This window comes from Cryptomeria japonica, chromosome 9, assembly GCF_030272615.1.
Source record: "Cryptomeria japonica chromosome 9, Sugi_1.0, whole genome shotgun sequence".
Lineage (NCBI taxonomy): Eukaryota > Viridiplantae > Streptophyta > Pinopsida > Cupressales > Cupressaceae > Cryptomeria > Cryptomeria japonica.
In genome coordinates, this window is record NC_081413.1 from 125,184,798 (window position 1) to 125,204,611 (window position 19,814).

Below are 19,814 nucleotides of genomic sequence, written 5' to 3' on the forward strand. Positions count from 1 at the left end.
GGGACAGGGGCGATTTCACCTCTGCAGGCCAAAATATCCACATTTTTGGTCTTCAATCACTTGACAAGGCATAATTAGGTCATCTCCAAGGCCAGGGGCCAGTTAGTAAACCTTCAAAAATTTGGTCAAAATTCATCCGGACAAAATGTATAATTTAATCATTAAAATGCTAAGACCCAACCTGAATTTGCCTTCAAAATCATAACTGGACCCATCCTGAGACAAACTTGACTTCCTGGCAGGCTCATCTTATTTCAAAATTGCAATCAATGCGAGGATGCTTAATAATCTGTCAAAATTCGACTGGACTCGGCTCGAAAACATCAAAAGGCAACTCCTAAGGCTTAACCCTAGTCCAGACGACACACTCACTTACTCAAAATCCTAAAAGCAAAGAGAAGAACAGGCAAAACAAAAGCAAAAAAGAGGGGGTCCCCATTTTAATGGGGCGATGTGTGAAATGGTCACAACAGTCGTACAACTGCAGGTACCGCTAGAGGATTGGGGGACGTTTGAACCTCACGGACGGGTCGAACCAAATAAACCCACAATGTACTACTACATTCACCTGGACATCCTTGGCGACACAGCGCAACCCACACGGAAGAGGAGGAAGCAAGACACGTCTGTGGAAATTGAAGAGGTTAGCAGTGTCAAGGATTCTGATGAAGTGGAAGAAACAGAAGAACAGGAAAGTGGGGATGAAGGGTTCCATCTATCGGAACACACCGCCATAGAGGAGGAAAAGGAAACAGAGTCGTGCCAACAGGAAGAAGAGGAAGAAGAGGAGCAACAGGGGGGATTGCGGGCACAATGGAAGAGTACGAGGGTAAAGTTTACACCCTCAAAATTAGCCTCGGCACACCTGGTACCTGTTGACGTGTATTTTATACACAATCATACACAGAATAAAATACCGACAGGCATCTTATCCTCTATGATTAGTGTCTGTGGGACTCTTTTGTATACTTGCTCCAATGCGGTCTGGCATAAAGCACAAGATAATTCTGAGTGGACGGCATTGTGGATTCTACACCAATTCGGGAGAAGCAAATCTCGAACGGATGTCAGGTTGTCAAGTTGCACACTTTGTTGGATGTTTCTTTGTACGAACCTTCTGAAGTTTTCAAACATGCCTTCGTCCTCTTGATCGGATCCTTGATCGCTTTCAATGACGATCTCTGTCAATTCTATGACTTCTTGCTGGGTATCTTCATCTTGCACATCTTGTATCATCAAGATTTCTTCCACTTTGGGTTTATATGTTCCTAGGTCGGACTCTAAAAATAGGACTTCATTGTCTTCTCCATATTCAGTTATCATCAACCTCAACCTTGGGGTGCTATCAATTTTAATCTGGTTTGGAACTCCTCTCCATGGTAGCCACATATGTGCGAAATCGGTCGACACATACCCATTCAATTTTCGGGACCAATCTCGACTTAGGAGCATTCCATATGAATCTGGAATATCCACTACTGATATATCTATAAAATTCTGGACTCTTGGATCCGCGGCCAATTGCATGTGAATGTTGTTTAATTCTCCCATGACTGGAACTTCTGTCTTGTCCAGCTGAGTGACCTTCCTCTTAGTAGGTGCGGGAGTTATTCCAAGTCTTTGGCAAACGGCTAAAGGCATCACGTTGCTTGAGGCTCCGGAATCATAAAGGCAATTGTGTAATAATTTTCCAAATATCCTAACTGATAACAGGAATGGTGCCGGTTCGTCCTTTCCTTGAGAAGGGACTGAAGTTTCCTCACTTAATTCTTGATGTTTGACTTGATTAATCCTTGAATGATCATCCTTTGCTGGGCTCTCCTCTTTCGAGTGACTGGCTTTGCTTGTAGATTTTCCTTTCTTAACTACATCTTTCTTGATTGCGACTTCCTTTTCGGGAAGAACCAGGTTAGTGGTGAGGTTCTCTTTGACTGTAGGTTGAGCTTTCCTGGTCTCACCCCTTTTGAGTAATACTTTTCCTTCCAACATGTCTTCCTTTTTAGCTGGGAAGGTTATAGTTTGAACCATGCATTCATTTTGTTCGGATTGTCCTTGAGAATCGGCTTCCTCTTGAGTCACATTGATAGTGGCTTGAACATTTGACCTTGTTGTACTAGATTCACTTAAACTATTGATCACTGCATCTTTGATTTCTGACACTTTGAGCAACTCGTAGAGTGGTAGACTTACTTTGACTTTCTTGAGTTCATCCAATACCAAGGCGGCCAATCTTTTCATTTCATTTCCTGCGGGAGGTGTAATATTTCTTTGTCTGTATTCTTGAGTGTTTTGCGGATACTCTGGAACGTTACTAGCTTGGGGATCCGGCGGAGTTGAGAAATTGTTTGGAGGGATTGACGTTGTTAAAGGTTCAGGATTCCTCTGATTCCTGTGATAAACTCTTTGGTTCATTCCTCCTGATGATTGGTGAAATACTTCCTTTATTCCTTCTACTAGGACACTGTCGTTCAATGGTGGGAAATAATACTCTGAATCCTCTACAGGTCCATTTGCAGATGCTGGCGGAAACTAGGATCCTGGTGGTACCATCGGTCCATTGGCCGACTCTGGAGGAAATCTCCCATTTTGCACTTGACTAATTTCTTCTTGTGAATATCTGCAGGTTTCAACGATCATGGCTTGACCATATTGCGTGGTTGGAACAATTTCATATCCTGTGGTGGGAGGATTTTCAGGTGGATTAGTGGTACGCATCTCCTGTTGAAAAATGTCGGCTGCAATTTTGAATTCAGGACACTGTAATTCGGAATGTTGGTTCGTGTTGTGGAGTCTGCACCAACTGGACAAGGCTGCTTCGGCTAAAAATACTTTGCTTGAAGAGGGGTTCTCTTGACTTTGCACATTTGGTGGATTGTCCAAAGGCGTCACCACATTTCCATTGTTCGGAGCTGTATTCCATGGTCTTCTTTGGAACCCTGATTGTTATTTCCTTGATAATTGTTTCTAAATCCTTGATTATTATTCCCTTGGAAATTTTGGTTGTGATTGATTCTTTGCATGCTTTGGAGTTGATTATTCTGGTTCCTTAGGTGAGTGACCTCAGTTGATAGCTTCTTGACTTGTTCGATCAACTCTTTCATTTCATCCTTCTCTTCTTGTGTCCTTGACGAATTTGTGGCATTTTGCAGGTACACAGGTTGTGCGGGTGGAGCTTGAGAAATTGGAGCTCCTGGGTGAAGGACCAATTGATTCGCCGGCTGTACGCTTGGATATGTCGCTTGCGGGATTGGATTCATAACTGGAGTTTGGTTGGCCAAGGCCGTGCCAACTGCCTGCGTCTGGTTCGGTGCTGCGACAGGTCCCAAATGTAGTAGCGGTCCAGTGATATTTTGTCCCATGTGCTTACTCACTTCGATGGCCTTTGCATAGGCCGCATTTAGATCATTTGGAGTCGGATGCGTCCTTACAAACATAGCTGTGAGATGATCTAAGGCACCATAGTAAATTTCTCTTGGATCTGCAATAAGATAAGGAGGACGTAACATTGTGTATGCGCGGTGAAATCTGTTGTTGAAGGAAGTAATAGGTTCATGTTCTCTCCTTCGAACCTCAACAAATTGTCTGTATAACTCTGCTGGTGTAGTTGGGATGCCAAATTTAGCAATGAATGCGTCTTTCATCGCGTCCCAGGTCCTGATGGACCCTGTAGGCAAGTGAATAAACCAAAAGTATGCCTCTTCTCCCAATGAGTAAGGAAAAAGCCTACATGCCACATCTCCATATTCAATCTGTCTGTTACGAAGAAGGTCCTCGAACATCTTAATGTGATCCCCTGCCGTGCGATGGAAATCACTGACATTGAACTTGGAACAAAAGTGTTCTGGATTCTTCGGCATATCATGGTAAACTGCAAATTCCAATGGTGATGGATTGTTGACTAGCCACGTCGCACCATTAAGTATATGAGGAGGAGGAGGTGGAGGTGGAGCACGTTGAGCCATCGTACCCTTTGAAGTTGAACTTGATGAACTAGCTTGACTCTTTGTTTGTGAAATTGCCTGGATACTGGATTGGATCGCCGCTTGAACTTGTTCTTGAAGAACTTGTGATGACTCAGGAGATCCTTCCAATCTTAGTTCGAATTCTTTGGGAGTGTCTTCTCTTTTAACTCGCTTTGCTTTGGAAGTAAACTGAAGTTCACTTAGATCCTTGATGCCTGGTGTGGACCTCAACAACCTTTGATGCTTCTCGGGCGAGAAAGAACCAATGCGATCCAGCGTGAAGTCTTGCAAGGATTATTGTGGGTTCCTTTGATTGCGAAGATTTCTAGCTATGGCCCTTTGATGTTCTTCGGCTCTATCTTCCTCTTGTTCTAAGATGATTCTGACTCTGTTATATTCAACTTGACTTCTCCTTGCGTTCCAAGCTATTTGATTCAATTCGGAAATGATGTCCTCTTGGGTATTGCCTACTTGCAAATTGGGTTGCACTACTTGATTCAGTCCTTCATTCGGCAACACCATCGTACTTCATAATCATGTTTGCAATGTTTTTCTCTTTTCAAAATCTTCGGACTTCGAACTTCGGAAACTAAAGAGCCCTCCCTCTAGCGCCAATTCTATTGACGTGTATTTTATACACAATCATACACAGAATAAAATACCGACAGGCATCTTATCCTCTCTTGAGAAAATAGTCTCTAACTGCTGAAGATCTGCAAAAAGGATCAGTTAGATGGACTCCAAGGTTCTTTTAGTGGGGTCTCCACGTGTGGACAAGCTTTTTAGTGGTATGATGTGATTTGCTGTTTCCTCCAAGGCGTCTTACGGATTCCAAAGGCTCGAAGATTCTACTAAACTAAAAAGGAACTTTCAAAAAATAGCAAAAGGATAGGGTTTTAAGAGGTCTAATCTAACCTAACCCTATGAATGACTTAGCATGGACGAGATTTGGCAAGACTCAACCAACTTCAATTTTGCCATAAGATAACAACTCAATTGAAATTAGTGCGATCTTCTAAGGTAATAATGATGTTCAATGCATCAAAGACCAAGGACACTACTACGAAGGTACATATCCTAGATACGAAAATGCTTGAAGGTTAAGGACTCAAAGTGTTCTCCAGTCGACCACGCAAGGCGTTCCTACAATCAGCAAGAAGCTAGTGGTTTGGATTGCGAATCTTACCAAATATCAAATTTCACACTTAGTCTTTCAAATTAACAAACTACTTTGATTGAGCGTGATTCAAGTGTATCAAACAACCATGAAGATAACTCAAGAAATTTGCAACAAAACACCATAACTTCAATATTTTATTGATTTCCAAGTCATCATATACAACAATTGCTTGAATTTCTCTCTTCAAGGCTCAATCTTGCTACAAAATAAAAATTGCTTCTAACTCTAATCTCTCTATTTCACTCTTATCTGACTATTCGACTATTAACTATTACCAAATGAAATGAAAAATGGGGGTATAAATAGCATCCCCAGTTACAATGAAAGGTCCAGATTGAAAACAAATCAACGGACAAGATCATGACACCTAAACCCTAATTAGGGTTTGTTACAAATGACCTCCTTTTTACTGAACAATATTAAATACATAGCCAAATATTAAATTCGGCACAAAAATCTAGGAGGTATCAACCAATGAGAAATAAGATGTCATGTCATCTGTAACAACCTTTCATCCAGAATCTTATTCCCTTTCCAATTCTCTTTCTTAGCATATGCAATGAATTTTGTCACGATTCCTTCGATTTCTGTGATTGGAATCTCGGGAAGATTCTTGATACTCTCTTCTAAGTGGATAACCTGATCGAATGCATCTAGAAGAGCTGCGTCCCAAGTAGGTTCAAGTTCCTTTGTTCTATCAATCAGGAGCATGGTGGCATACATGTGATCATACTGCTCATCTGTAACATCTGCGTCCTTGCGAAAGATGATCTTGATTCTATCCTCAAATTCCTGGATATCCACATCTGTCTCGACCTCGATCCTTCTGCCAAGAATGGTACGAAGTACCTCAAATACTCTGTCTTGGATCGGATTGATCACCTCCTCAACTTGACCACATCTAACACTGATGTCCTCGAAGAGAACACTCTTTATATGGAGTAAGGTTGACCACTGGAACAAACTGTGAGAATCACCCTCCAAGATCCTCTCCTGCGCTAAAATTCTTCTGGATGTATGTCTTATTACTTTCAAGACAGGGATGACAACGTCCTTGGTATGGGCAAATGTAGCTACTATTCCCATCAATCTGTGGATTATCTCAAGAACTTGGATAGCCTGATGGGTGATCTTCGACATCCTTGAAACAAATTCTATGGCCACTGTGTGAGATCTATCCATCCAACTACATGTACGCTGGACCAGGTTCCTGAATCTTTCTGCTTCATTGATCGATTGAAGGGGCAATGCCTGCACTGGTGATCTAACTGGATCCTGACGTCCCAAAGGTTCATTGATGTGACTAAAATATGTCCTCCATGCACCGACCTCTCTCTCAAGCTTTCTATTCTTTTCCACTTCTTCTCTAAGCTTGTCCTTCATTGCTTCAAATGTGTCGGTAGCATCATCCATTGTCTGCTCTGCAGTGGATGGTCCTAACTCAATAGTCTGTATGTGATAGTCCTCTGCTAGGATCTCACCTTCATATTTATCTGCTGCCGGTGTAGCTATCTGCAGTTTTCTGGATCCAGTCTCATCTCGAATCATCTTGGACATCTTTGTAGCCTTCTTCTTCTCTGTTACTTCATGTGAGCGTCCAACAAGGCTCTCTAAATCAATTGCATTGTCCTCGTCCTCAATTACGATCACCTTGGTTAATCTTTCCTTCAACCAATCTGGAATATTCGATCTTGTCTCTTGAACTTGAATTTCTTTATGTACTATTTCTTCTTGTCTGGGAGGAGATGTTACTTCATTATCTTCTTCTAAATCATAGTCTTGGAGAGATCCATCTGACGAAACATGCTATGCCTGCCCTTCCTCCTGCCTGTCATTTTGTACCATAGACTCCATGGACTCTTCCACTCGAACTGTTCTATTCTCTGGTCTAGAAGAAGTACCTGGTGTTTGATCTTTGTTGGCACCTTGCTTTTTCTTGGAAGGCTCTTTCTTTTCTGATCTTTCCTTTCTCTTCGAACCTCTCGGATGGAGATTGCCCTCACTGGCACATCAAAGGTTACCTTCACCTGAATTCCTAGGATTAGGATTGCCTTCACTAACACTGGCTCCACCTTCGGCTGGTTTCTCTTCCAAAGTAAAAGACATAGCTACGCCTTGTTCTCTCAACTTCTGATGCTGAACGTCTACCCATCTGCGAGTACAAGACAAGACTGGTGCCATCAAATCATCTAAATCCACGACCTCAGGCTCATTCCAATCCAACCTTATTGTTTTGCTTTCTCTATCATAGGAAGACTGGATGTGCCTGCCATTGTCCTGAGCTTGGTCGGCCACTCTGTAAATCCTGCATTTCCTGATGAAATCCAAAGGCAATCTAGAGTGTATCTTACGTTTCGCTTCAAGATCATCTAGGAGGTTCATCATAAAATCTTCAATCTGGTGCTCATGCCTAAATCTTCTACCGACCGTCTCCTCTAAATGTCCATGTGGATCAAAACTATTTCTCCAAGCAAAAGATGAAAAAAAATACAAGGCTAACTCCTTCTCTGCGTCATCCATGGCTAAGACATTAGGACATACCTCAACTGAATTACCCAAAATAATAGGTACCTGAACTCCATTCTGATGTCTGTGTCTGAATGCCTTCACATATGCTGCCAACTGCCTTGTTACTTCAAGTAACACAATTCTGTCTGTCGGGTACCTCGGCAACATGTATGGAGGTAAAGGACATCCATGCACTCTAATGTAAGTGAACTTGGGAAACTGAATGAACCAAGCACCGTACCTCTTGATGAACTCCTGGGCATCCTGAGATAATCTGTTGTGAATCCCTCCTTGCAACGTCCTCGTGATGTTCATCGTGAAAGTATCATTAACTAACTTGTAGTTCTTCCCTGGTGGATGATGCAAGTAGGTATAGGATTCACAAGCTCTGACCTCGCCGGGTCCTCTTCCAATCACTCCTCTGTGAGGTAGTCCTGCGTACTCAACACTCCTGATCAAAGCATAAATGACGTATGAACTCATGTGGAAGGACTTAGTAGCCCTGAGTCTTCTCAACTGTACGTCTAAGCAATGGCTAATTATCCTAGCCCAATGTATCGTACCTTTTCCTTGAACAATCACCTGGATGAAGTAAAACATCCACTTCTCAAAATAGAAGGCATGAGGTGCTCCTGTAACTCTGTTGAGCATGGTAATCAAATCTCTGTACTCCTCCTAGAAATCAATCCGATGCGGTGTGTTCGGTACTTTGCTCAGACGGGGACGACTCTTAAGTAGCCAGTTCTTGTTTATTATGCTTAGGCAAGCATCTGGATCATCATCGTACACTGATCTGGCTCCCTCAATGCTCTTGTATATCATGTCCCTGTGCTCTGGAAGATGGAAAGCCTCACTTATGGCTTCCTCTGAAAGGTACGCCAAAGTGTTTCCCTCATTGGACACAATTGTCCTGGACTGTGGATTGTAGTGACGGGCACACTCGATCATCAACTCGTGGCACTGAATAGCTGGAGGAAAACCGGCCGCCTTGATGATGCCACTCTCTATTATTCTCCGGGCGATAGGTGATGGCTTGCCGATGTAAGGGACCTCTCGGAACTTCTTCGTGCTAAAGTTTCCCAGGTTTGTATCTCCAATGTTGCTCCACTTCGACACGATCTTGGTCTCCACTTCTTCGGTCTTCTGATCTTCTTTCATGAGAGCTGAGCGACTGGTGGATGCTCCCGCCTTTGGGGTCGCCATACCTACACAACATTTCATTATAAGAACTACATTTTGCAATAAATAACGTTGATTAGAGAGAGAAGTTTTTTAGGAAACCTCATGATAAGTCTCTAGAGTTATCATTTCCTAAAAAAAGCAACGATTGAGCTGAGAAATTCAAAATCCAAAACTTCAAAATTTGAAATATGACGATGAATGAATAAAGCAATAATAATTAAATCGCCATACCTCGATAGAGAGCTAACTCTAAAATGCAAAAAGGAAAAGATCGCCTAGGCAAAATTTATGGAATAAAATAGTCTTCAATGTGGTCTCCTCAAAATCGACTTCGCCACCTTTGGATTTCAATGTGATCTTCAAGTATCGCCTTTGACGTGGTCTTAAATGGATCTCCAAGTTCGCCTTTGACAAGAGTCTTCAACCCTTGGTAAATTCGCCCAAACGAAGGTCTTCAAGTTCGCACCACCCTTGATGTATAAAGCGCCACCTTTGGTCTTCAAAGTAATTCACACTCTACACTTGATGATATACTTCGCATCACCTTCGCTTCTCCTCAAGATCGTATGAAGGATAAAAAAATAATGATGTGAAAATGAAAATTTCACTCCCCTTATATACAGCGCTCACACCTTTTCATCCCCTAGGCCGACTTGATAAATAAAACCATTTTTTTTTTTTTAAATGATTTGCAATAAAATAACAAGGCCGACTTGCTTAATTGAGCGCTCTAAATTCGATTTTATATTAATTAATTAATTAATCATTAATGCCTTGCGTTTGCAAATTTCGATTTTTTAATAAAGGCAAAAATAATTAATAAAAGATAACACCATATTAAATGCTAAATAAAAATGGATTTTCAATTTTTTAATCGATTTAACATTTAAGGAAGTTTAAATTTGTTTATTTGGCGCCAAAATTGGAAGACAAAGGGACGTACCTCATCGCTCTGGTCCCTTGGAGAGGGACAGGAGCGATTCAACATTTTTGTCTTGATTTTTGCATTTTCTACGTCCAACTCCTCCATCTCCACGTTGAAAATCGATCACCTTGATAGGTTCTTCGAATTTGATTATCTTGCATGTGTGCTTAAGTGCCTTTTGAGTGTACATCGCCCTGGTCCTTGTCCAGAGGACAGGAGCGATCTTCTTGTTTCCACGTTCATCTTGCATTTTTTAACTTCGATCTTTATTGGGATGTCTTCCAAACGTCGTCCTTCACCTTACCTAACCTCGCCTTGCTTTGATCTCGAAGGAATATGAGGGCATTTGATAAGATCGCCTTGGTCCTCGTCCAAAGGACAGGAGCGATGGGAGCTTTTCACCTTGATTGGCAATGTTTGGACGTTGAAAACTCTTGCATTTATCTTCAAACAATACCTTGGACCATGCATTACCTCATGAAATCTTGTTCTTACGTAAATCTTGCACAAAATGACCAATGCATCTAACATCGCCCTGGTCCCTTGGAGAGGGACAGGAGCGATCTATGTCCTAGGATGCGAATTTCATCATTGTGACGACCTTTTAATGTTTGTGCTTGCTAAAGACGCCTTGAAATGCCCCTCGCCACCTTGTCTTGACTTGGATCGACCTTGACCTTTGGAGGAACGACCTTGAACTTGCATAGGAAGTATCATCACCACTATGTCGCCCTGGTCCCTTGGAGAGGGACAGGAGCGATCCTCCTTTTGTAGCCTTTATCTCACTTTGCCAGGTTCCAAGTCTATATTCAACGGATTCGTCTTTCTTCACTCCATTCGTTCATGCCTTGACATTGTCTGTAATTTTGCAAGAAAATCATTTATATCAAAAATCGCTCTGGTCCCTTCCTGAGGGACAGGAGCGAACTAGGCATTTAGAACCTTTGTGGACGTCCAAAAAAATCTTCAATTTGTATTCAATGCGTCCATCTCATGTTTTCCCTTGTTTTTGAACGTAAACTTGCCTTGACATTTGCCTGGATTCTGTCTAATGAAGGAAATCGCTCTGGTCCCTGGGAGAGGGACGAGAGCTACAAGGTACCTCGCCCTAGTCCCTTGGAGAGGGATAGGAGCGATTATAGCATTCTAGGTCATTCTCCTTCATTTTTGCATCTTAAATTATATTCATTTGGCAAAGCATCCTCCTTTGGACTCTTTCAAATCATCACGTCATCAAAATCTTGCAAGGACAAGGCGAAATTTGATTTGTAGCTCCGGTCCTTCACTGAGGGACAGGAGCGATTTTCCTCCTGGAGGCATTTTTGTGCTCATGAAAATCTTCAATTTATATTCAATGGAAAGATCTCGCCGTTCTCCATCACATCCAACTCGAAATTTGTCTGGACTCTGCAGGGATGATGAGATATTTGAAAATGAGCTCCCGTCCTTCACTGAGGGACAGGAGCGATTTTGCTCCTACAGGCCAAAATAACATGATTTTTCACATTTTAACACTTCACGAGGCGAAAACAAATCAATTCCAATGCCCAGGATCAAAATCAAAAAAGGTCAAAATTTGGTCAAAATATTCAAACGGACAAAAATTCACATTTCACCTTCGACACTTAGACAAATTTAAGCTCTGCATTAACATTCCAATTGAAAATTAGACCATTTTGGCGAATTTATTACATTCAAAATTTGCATTCTAGAAAAGAAGCTCGAAAACTCTCAAAAAACGACTGGACTCTGGCTTGAAAAGGCAAAATTTAAAACCCTAGGGGTTAACCCTAAATCCAGACGACTAACTGACTAACAAAATCCTAAAAACGAAAGCGAAAACGAGCGAAAAACAAGCAAAAAGAGGGGGTCCCCATTTGCGATGGGGCGATGTGTGAAATGGTCACAACAGTACCCCAAGAGGCGCTTGCAGTCGCCAGCCCAGTAGGAGATGTACGACCAGTGGGGGTACTATTCCAGAAGATTAGAGAACGGGAGCCGTCGGCACAGCGACGAGTATCGTTGCCACAGATCAGTCTGGCCGTACTGGCAGCAGAAACTGGTACAGCGGCAGCAGAAATTAGTACGACGGTAACAAAAATTGGTACAATGGCAGCAAAGACCGGTACGGTATCAGCTAACTTAGAGGCAGCCTTGGATACTATGATAGATGAGGATATAGACGCCTCGCTGGATGGATGGCTAGGACAATTCGCGCTCGCCCCACACCTTCCCCCCTCCCCTGCACCACATAACATGGTCATCAGGCCAGGCATGACTTCGGATAGAGAGGACACTCTCCCAGCTGAGGAAAGACCCACTGATCAGAAGCAGCAGGGAAGGGACGAGCAGAGCAGTGGCCTGGAGGGGACTCTCACTGGACTCCATATCACACCACCTGATCCGAATGACCCAGCAGGCTCACTCGAACGATTCCTGGCGGAGCTACAAGGGCTCTTGGATGTTGCACGCAGCATGGCTCAACTTACTAGAGAGATGGAGGCCAATAATTCAGCCAACGCTACACAGCTGTGTCATTTTATGGCCCAGGGGTGCGAAGATGAGTTCACACAGCACCTTGAGCAACAGGGATGGCCGGATAATAGTACACCTGAGATGATTCAAAACTGGACCCACTGGCACTTGATAGGAGGCTCGGGCACCCTAGGCACCACTTTCCGCAGTATGGAGGGAACTTTTCGAGAGGTGTGCTTACAGATGCGGCAACATCAAGTGGAGAAAGAGGCCCAACAGATGTACATAGTAACCCTGTAAAAAGAGAGCAGGAAGCAGACGAAGTTGGCCACAGTAGAGAAGAGCTTGAGGAAGGAGATGGAAATGAAGATGACTACATGTGAGGCCCGCTGCAGCATGTAGGAGGAGGCACAGGCATTGGCAGCCCAAGTGGCGACGCTCACTTCACAGCTGGAACAAAAAGATAAAAAGCTACTGGAAGCTGCTCACATGGTAAAGAAAGCTCAAGAAGGACAGTTAATGGCAGAAAAGAACCTGAAACTCCAAGCCGGACAACAATCTCCTACCGCGACCACTACAGGGACGCCTCCTCCCTCATCTCTTGTCTGAGTCATCTGGAAGACGACTACGTTTTTGGGGGGCTAATGTTAGGGGTAAAAACGTATGTTAGTACGAATAATAATTATAAGTGTGTTATGTGTGTTTATGTTTTGTTGTTGCCGAGAGGTTCCTGTCGGGTAGTTGGGAGTTGGTGACGGTTGGCAACTTGGCCAACCGTCGGGTCTATATATTGTTTGGTTGGAACCTCGGCAGGGAGATCATGTATGGACAATTGGAGACATTGGAATAAAGATATAACTTTCTGGTCTAATTATTATTATCTGTCATTTATGGTATGATGTACAATTGTTCTATTCTATGAATGCTTGATACGTGCAGGAACTACAGTGTTATTGATTATTCACCACTATACATTTAGGACTAAATAGTAACTAACCCTAATTAGGGTTTTCTCGTTCAAATATCAGCCATTGATCTTAAATCAATCTGGGTCATTAATTTGTAAATGAGACCTCTATAAAGGGTTCAACCTTCTCATTTGTAAAGGTTAATAGTAACTAGTTGATAGTTAGTAGTTAGTAATAGACTAGGAGGAGAAGACAAGAGATAGTTGCCAAGGCTTTGTCGAAAGAAATAATTAATTTCATTGAAGATATGGTGGATCGCTATATGAGTTTTAACATGTTGCATGGTTTCTACTTCTCATAGTTTAGATGTGTTTATATGAAGTTCATTAGTTGAATGGAAGATTCAGGGTGCAGCCTAATGTTCATACCATTTGGAATTTGTTGATTGCAACTTGTAATGCATGGTTAGACTGAACTTATCTAAAAGCTTAACTTCAATCGCTTTATGCTCATTGTTCATAGTGTTGGTGTGCATAAGTGATATGAAAATCATTCGCTTACTCTTAGGAGATTGCACCATCTTTGTGTAGTTATTTCCTCATGGCGAAGCAAAGCTTGGTTTGGTTTCATCAAGTCAATAATCATTTCTTACATCCATAGGTGTTAGCTTAGATTTATTTAATCTTATCTCCCTGTTAGTTGAAAATTTTGTACACTTGGGGAAATATACAAAATTGTGGTTTCAACCACAGCGTGTGAATAAAACTCTCCTAATTAAGGGAAGGCTCCCCCTTTCTAACTACAACTTTATAAATAAAATAGGATGGGACAGCAATCTTTCTTCTTTCTTCAAGGAAAACAATATCCTTTTCTCTTCACAGAAAATGATAGCGATTTGATATAAACAGCAGTAACCACTTTCAAAATGAAATGAGAGAAAGGAAATGAAGTTTCCTGAAAGTGCAAAGACTTCCGTCACTTCCTTCAGGACGGTACAGCAATATCAAGCTCAAAGACTTGATTATGCGAAGTCCTATCTACCCTTTTTTATACTAATGCTATAAAGAACAAATTATAACAGCTCAAAGACTGGAATATTTTATTCTTTTCTATTTAAAACAATGGGAAGTAGTATAAGCTCAAAGACTTACAGCTATTTCTCACAAAATCTATTCCTAATTTCTCTTAAGAACAAGTGAAAGCGCAAAGACTTGCAGCTTCTCTTAACAAAATATTTATTTTAATCTATATTAACCTCAAATACTTGCAGGACAAAGACTGCAAATCAAATGTGATTAAGCTCTTTAAAAAACACCTGCAAGAAAGATAATATAGAACACAAACTCAAATATGTAGCACAAAGACTTAAAGCTTGAGCAATTTCCTTCTATTCCTTTCAATTCCTGAATTCACACATGAAAGCTCAAAGACTCCTTTGTTGTAAATTTGGCAAAGTTTTTGTTTGCTTTCCAAAAGATAAAGATTACAATAGACCCCTCAGGTATTTATAGAAGAGGAGCCTTGAGAAAAAGGTGGGAGGATCCTAACTAACTTGAGAGATTCTCTCAACCACCAAGACTTATTCAATAACTAACTAAGACTTCAATAACTAACTCTGACTTATTCCAACTACAATCCTAATTGAACACAACTTGTAGTTGTTTTACATGTAATTACAAAAGTGCAAGTAATAAGTTAACTTGCAATTACAAAGTTATTTTTTGTTTTACATGTAACTTGTCAAAACGAAATTACAAATGCATAACTAAAACTATTCCATGTGTCTAAAGACTAAAGACAGGACTCTAACTGCATCATCCTTTGTCTGTGATGATCTTCATGTCGCTTCAGGATGCTAGAACTTGAATTATTCTGGATTGGTAAACACATCTTGAACCGGAACGGGAACTTGCATCCTTGTCTTCTTGCTTGGGGTAGTACTATCTTTTCAGGAGGGAAAGGGTTGCCTTCCTCTTTTCATGTCATGGCCATCTTTGTCTTGAAAGCATTCTATGCTCTCAACCATGAATTGTTGTTGTATCTCTTCTTTTTATCATCTTTCATTCTTGAAATCTTCTTGCAAAATAAGGCCCGTGCCTTAATCCATTGATTTGGTAGATCGTGTGTGCAAACCGGATTGATGAGGGAAGAGATAAATTGATGCAAAAATGGGCTCACAAGTGAATTTCGGGTTTTGGAAGTTGCATTACATGTGTGGGGAAAACAAGGGCATTAACTTGCAATTGCGGGGAACAAACATGCAACTTCGTATGTGTAATGGGTAACTACAAGTTTGCACTTGTAATTGGACCTTTAGAACTCATTTTCAAGTGTTTTTTTAGTGCATTTTGGACCAATTTCGGGTTCTGGATAGCTGACCGCAGGTAGACTTTAAATGGGGAAAATGAATGAAGGTGTGAAATGAATGGATGAAATGGTATATACGGATGATGGAAATGAATATGAGTGAAAATGAAAAGATTTTGGGAAGATCGTCTTCAAGAAAATGGGAACAACTTTCAACATGTAATCCGGTTCTAAAAACCCGATTTTGAAAGAATGGGTATTTTTCATCTTTGCAACTTGGAATTTCAACCAAAGATGGTTAAATTCTTTTAACCGTAAGGGAAGAACAATTATTTTCATCCAACTTGCAATCGTGATTTAAAATCCCGAATACAAGTAAAGAGGGAAAATGGGGAAGAACAATGCAATCCACAAATTGTCTTGCAAGGGGAAAATCTCTCTCACAAAACCGATTTTTGGGGCAAAATAATCATATACAAATTTACAACCAGAAAGGAAAAACAAGAAGACAAGAAAACAAGAAAATGAAACAAAGAAAGAAAAGAAATCAAACCTTGCTTCAAACTGAAAATACCTCTTCAAAAAGATGATCAATATTTGAAAGAAGGAAGGAGAACTCTTAAAAATAAATTAACCGCATTCCAAAACCCTAGCCACGTTTTTGAAAAAACGCCATATGTATCAAAATGCCCATTAAAAGGATGAAGAATCGGTCAAGTAAAGCACCCAACCTCCACGCCTAGGCAAGACAAGCCAAAACGATTTAGGAAAGATAAGATTCATGGCACTTGAATGAGGCAAATCATGGCATTTTTCAAAAACGTTTTTGCTGTTAAAACCCCATAAAACCAGCAATAATGTCTTCCAAATGGCATGAAGAGAGTTGGAAAATGCATGAAAATAGCAAGGAATCCAAAACGCCTTCCTCCTTGAATTTCTCCACAAAAATCGTTGGAAATCTTCAACAAAATCCTCCAATATTGCTGGTCGGGTTTTTGGGAAAGAACAACAAGTTTAAAATTGCATGCAATAAGGAAAATCAGGTTTTTTAGAGCAAACAACAAGTTTAAAATGTTACTTTTCTCTCAACAAGGCAAAATCGGGTTTTGGAGAGAGATGTGCAAGTTTAAAAACATAATTGTAAAGGGAGAATAAAATCCCTACAAGAAGTTTTAACAACTTGCACATATGTAATAGGGGTTTAAAATCCCTATTACAAGCAAAAGACATTAACGTAGGGGTTTTAGAAAAAGAATTACAAGTTTACTTGTAATTTATCCAAAAAATCCCTATTTTAACTTAAAAAGACAAAAAGCATCAAGGGGGAAATAAAAAGCAAATTACAAGTTCTTATTTTTCAATAAAACGCACTTGTAATTAGTCAAAAATTTCCCTACAAAGGCCAAAACAATGGAAATCATTAAAACTTGCAATTCAAGAGAAATTTCCCACCTGCAGTCAGGGAGAAAAAACCCGAAATTGAAGGAAAGACATAGCAAACGAATCCAGAATGCGATGAAATTCGAAAATTAGTTTGAGGATGGACTAAGGATTAAGCCAGTCCAAGGATTAGTCGAAATTATGCCTTGGCAAGCATGCCATAGAGTGAAATTTTCAATTTTTGACAAATTTTTTATGTAATGGTTCTTCATTTTTGTCTTTATTTTTCAAGTCTGTTGAGTGTTCCACATTCCAATTGTTTGCAAAACGTAAGTCCCTTTGTGATTACTAGAATTAACACATCAATACACTAAGTCTATCCACGATATTAAAGTTGATTGTTCGCATTGTAAACCTTGGAGTTGCCTTATTTGATCATATTGTTTAGCATACAAGATTTCTTTGTTCAAGAGAGGATAGAATACTTGTATTTTATTCTGAGTTTGAGGTGTCAAAAAAAAACACATCAACAATAGGAAGGACAACCGATCTGGCACCAGTAGTACAACAAAAATCATTTACTAACTACAAATCTTGACCACAAACAAATTTTCATAGGGTCACAACTTGTGACACTAACACAACACAATCTATGAATGTATGGTGTTGTCTAAAATACCACTATTTCTTTTCACCAGCCCAACAATGTAAGCATTCTACCAACAACACCCAGCCACAAAGTTGGCTTTGTTTTGAGAGCATGTGGCTAACATATCCCAATTTTAGTTGAAAGGTTATAGAATGGTGAGATAATGCCCTACCAACTCACCAAAAAGTTAGAATACATAAGATAGCAATAACCTTTTGGAACGAGAATGATTTTGGCAACATCTTTGGTAGTAGCAGAATGAGCAACAACCAACTATGTTAACTGCCAAGAAATATCAGAGATCATGGTCACATGAAAATGGCATTGCAATAAAAGAAATTGATCTAGGTAGTCTCAACTTTGAAGTCTCTCATCCTTTGAGCTAAGAACCTTATATAGTTAGAGATGACATTTTTGTTTTGAGTTATGATTAAAAAATCTAAAATATTCTAACAAAGGAAATACAACTTAAGTGCAATGTAATAAAAAGTATCTCTTTACGATTAAGAAAGACTAATGAATCTGGAAAAACGAGAGATTGTTCAAAATGGTTAAGTAAAATTAATTTGACAGAACTAAATATTATTAACAAAATGATTTGCAGCAATTCAGCTAAGAAAACATTTGGAGAAAATTGTACTTGAGCTGTAAAATACGTACGGGCTTCCTCCTTCAATGAATCGTTCTGCCATAATTGCGTTTTGACATGTGAATTCTCCTAGAAGTGGAAACCTGCATATATCAAATGAAAAAATGCTACCATGTGACCAAAAAATAAAATCACACTATGAGAGTAATTCTCAAACAACGATAATATTAACAGAGATTCTTGTATTTCCATCTATTTGCAAATGAGAACATTGTTGAAATGCCTCTATCATAATGTGGCATTTAAGGAAGGTACTTGAATTTTTATATTTTCATTTTCATCCCTGCTGATTTATTTAGTTATCAATGGATAAACTATAGCTGTAAAAGAGAAAAATTTAGATCAACTTTTAATAAATATTTAAATTCAAGTGTCTGCCTATTAAATTAACCATTGACACAAGTTTTACATGCATCAATAAATATAGATAAAGGTTTCAGAAACCTGAGAATTTTTATCCAAAGAATACTCATGTTTCACACATACAACCAAGCATTCTTATGTATACATTTACATTAGTATAGGCCGATACTAAAAAACACAGTGGCTAACATAAGGAAAACTAACTTCATGCCTGTTAATTGCAGATATATAATCATGAAAATATCTCAATTACGCTAAGACTCTATTGGGTCCCTAAAGCACTAGTCCTCTTCCTAGAACAAAATCTCACTCACAAACCAAAGGTTTTTGTCACACAAGTGGAATCAGCTCATCAACAAATCATGGAGAGTTGAAGACCAACTCATCGATAGTGGGTTTTATCACTTCCTCTTTGAAAACATCTTAGATTTGAGAGGGTGATCCCAAGGGTATACCCAAACAAGCATTAGCATCAAATAGATGGACAACCAAAGACACTTACAGCCAAACCCAACCTGTTGACTTGACCCCAAAGCTTGTCACTAACACAAGAACAACTAGCTATCTCAAAACCTCCTATATAGTTGATAAAATATGCATAAACATAACCCACATGAGATAGATTTGTTTCATAGCTCTATTGACGATAAATCCCTGGTTATATTATGAGGTTACGTGCACAACTTTGAGTGTTTGATAGGAATTGTACTCTTAATTGTTCTCTTAATTTGTAGTTCTAAGTATTTAATAGGAATTGTACAATTAAGAGAACAATGTATAAGACTTCTATAGTGAGCAATCTTAGATTAGGATGATGAGGATATTAGCATGACGTCTCTTATGCACAGCAGAGTATGAGCTGAGATAATCTAAGTTATCTGTTAATAGAAGGTCTGATATGACTTCTAGAAGGTAGATACATCTGCTAAGGATCAACTGAGTCATTATATTCATCTGATGATCATCGATGCTGGGATTCTTATCAACGTGTTGACGTGTCTGAAATCGCATTTGCTGCAAACTCCATACGACCAACGCAGAATAGAATAGCCAACTGATTATCCTACTCTCTCTTGAGATAAGGAAGTCTCTAATGCTGTTTTCTAAGTTTGATCAAAGGAGACAACTTCAAGGTTTCTTTTGTCAGGTCTTGACTGCGGGATCTCTCAGTGGCTTGATGTGTTTTTGCTGGAAACACAAGGGGACTTACGATTTGCAACAAGCTAGTCTGCTGTGATTCTCGAATTACGCAATAAAGAGCAAAAGGAAAGGGTTAGGAGATCTAAAACTAACAACACGGGTATGCGGGTAGACGGATTCAACATA

At 40.0% G+C, this 19,814-nt stretch overlaps 1 protein-coding gene across 2 annotated transcripts in view; it reads right to left on the reverse strand.

Moving 5' to 3' along the window:
- Positions 1-19,814, reverse strand: part of LOC131047069 (uncharacterized) — a 291,858-nt gene that overhangs the window by 150,438 nt on the left and 121,606 nt on the right. For both annotated transcript variants that reach the window (XM_057980896.2, XM_057980897.2), the window contains one exon: positions 18,137-18,208. In XM_057980896.2, coding sequence (XP_057836879.2) covers positions 18,137-18,208 — 72 coding nt within the window. The remainder of the gene's footprint in view (positions 1-18,136; positions 18,209-19,814) is intronic.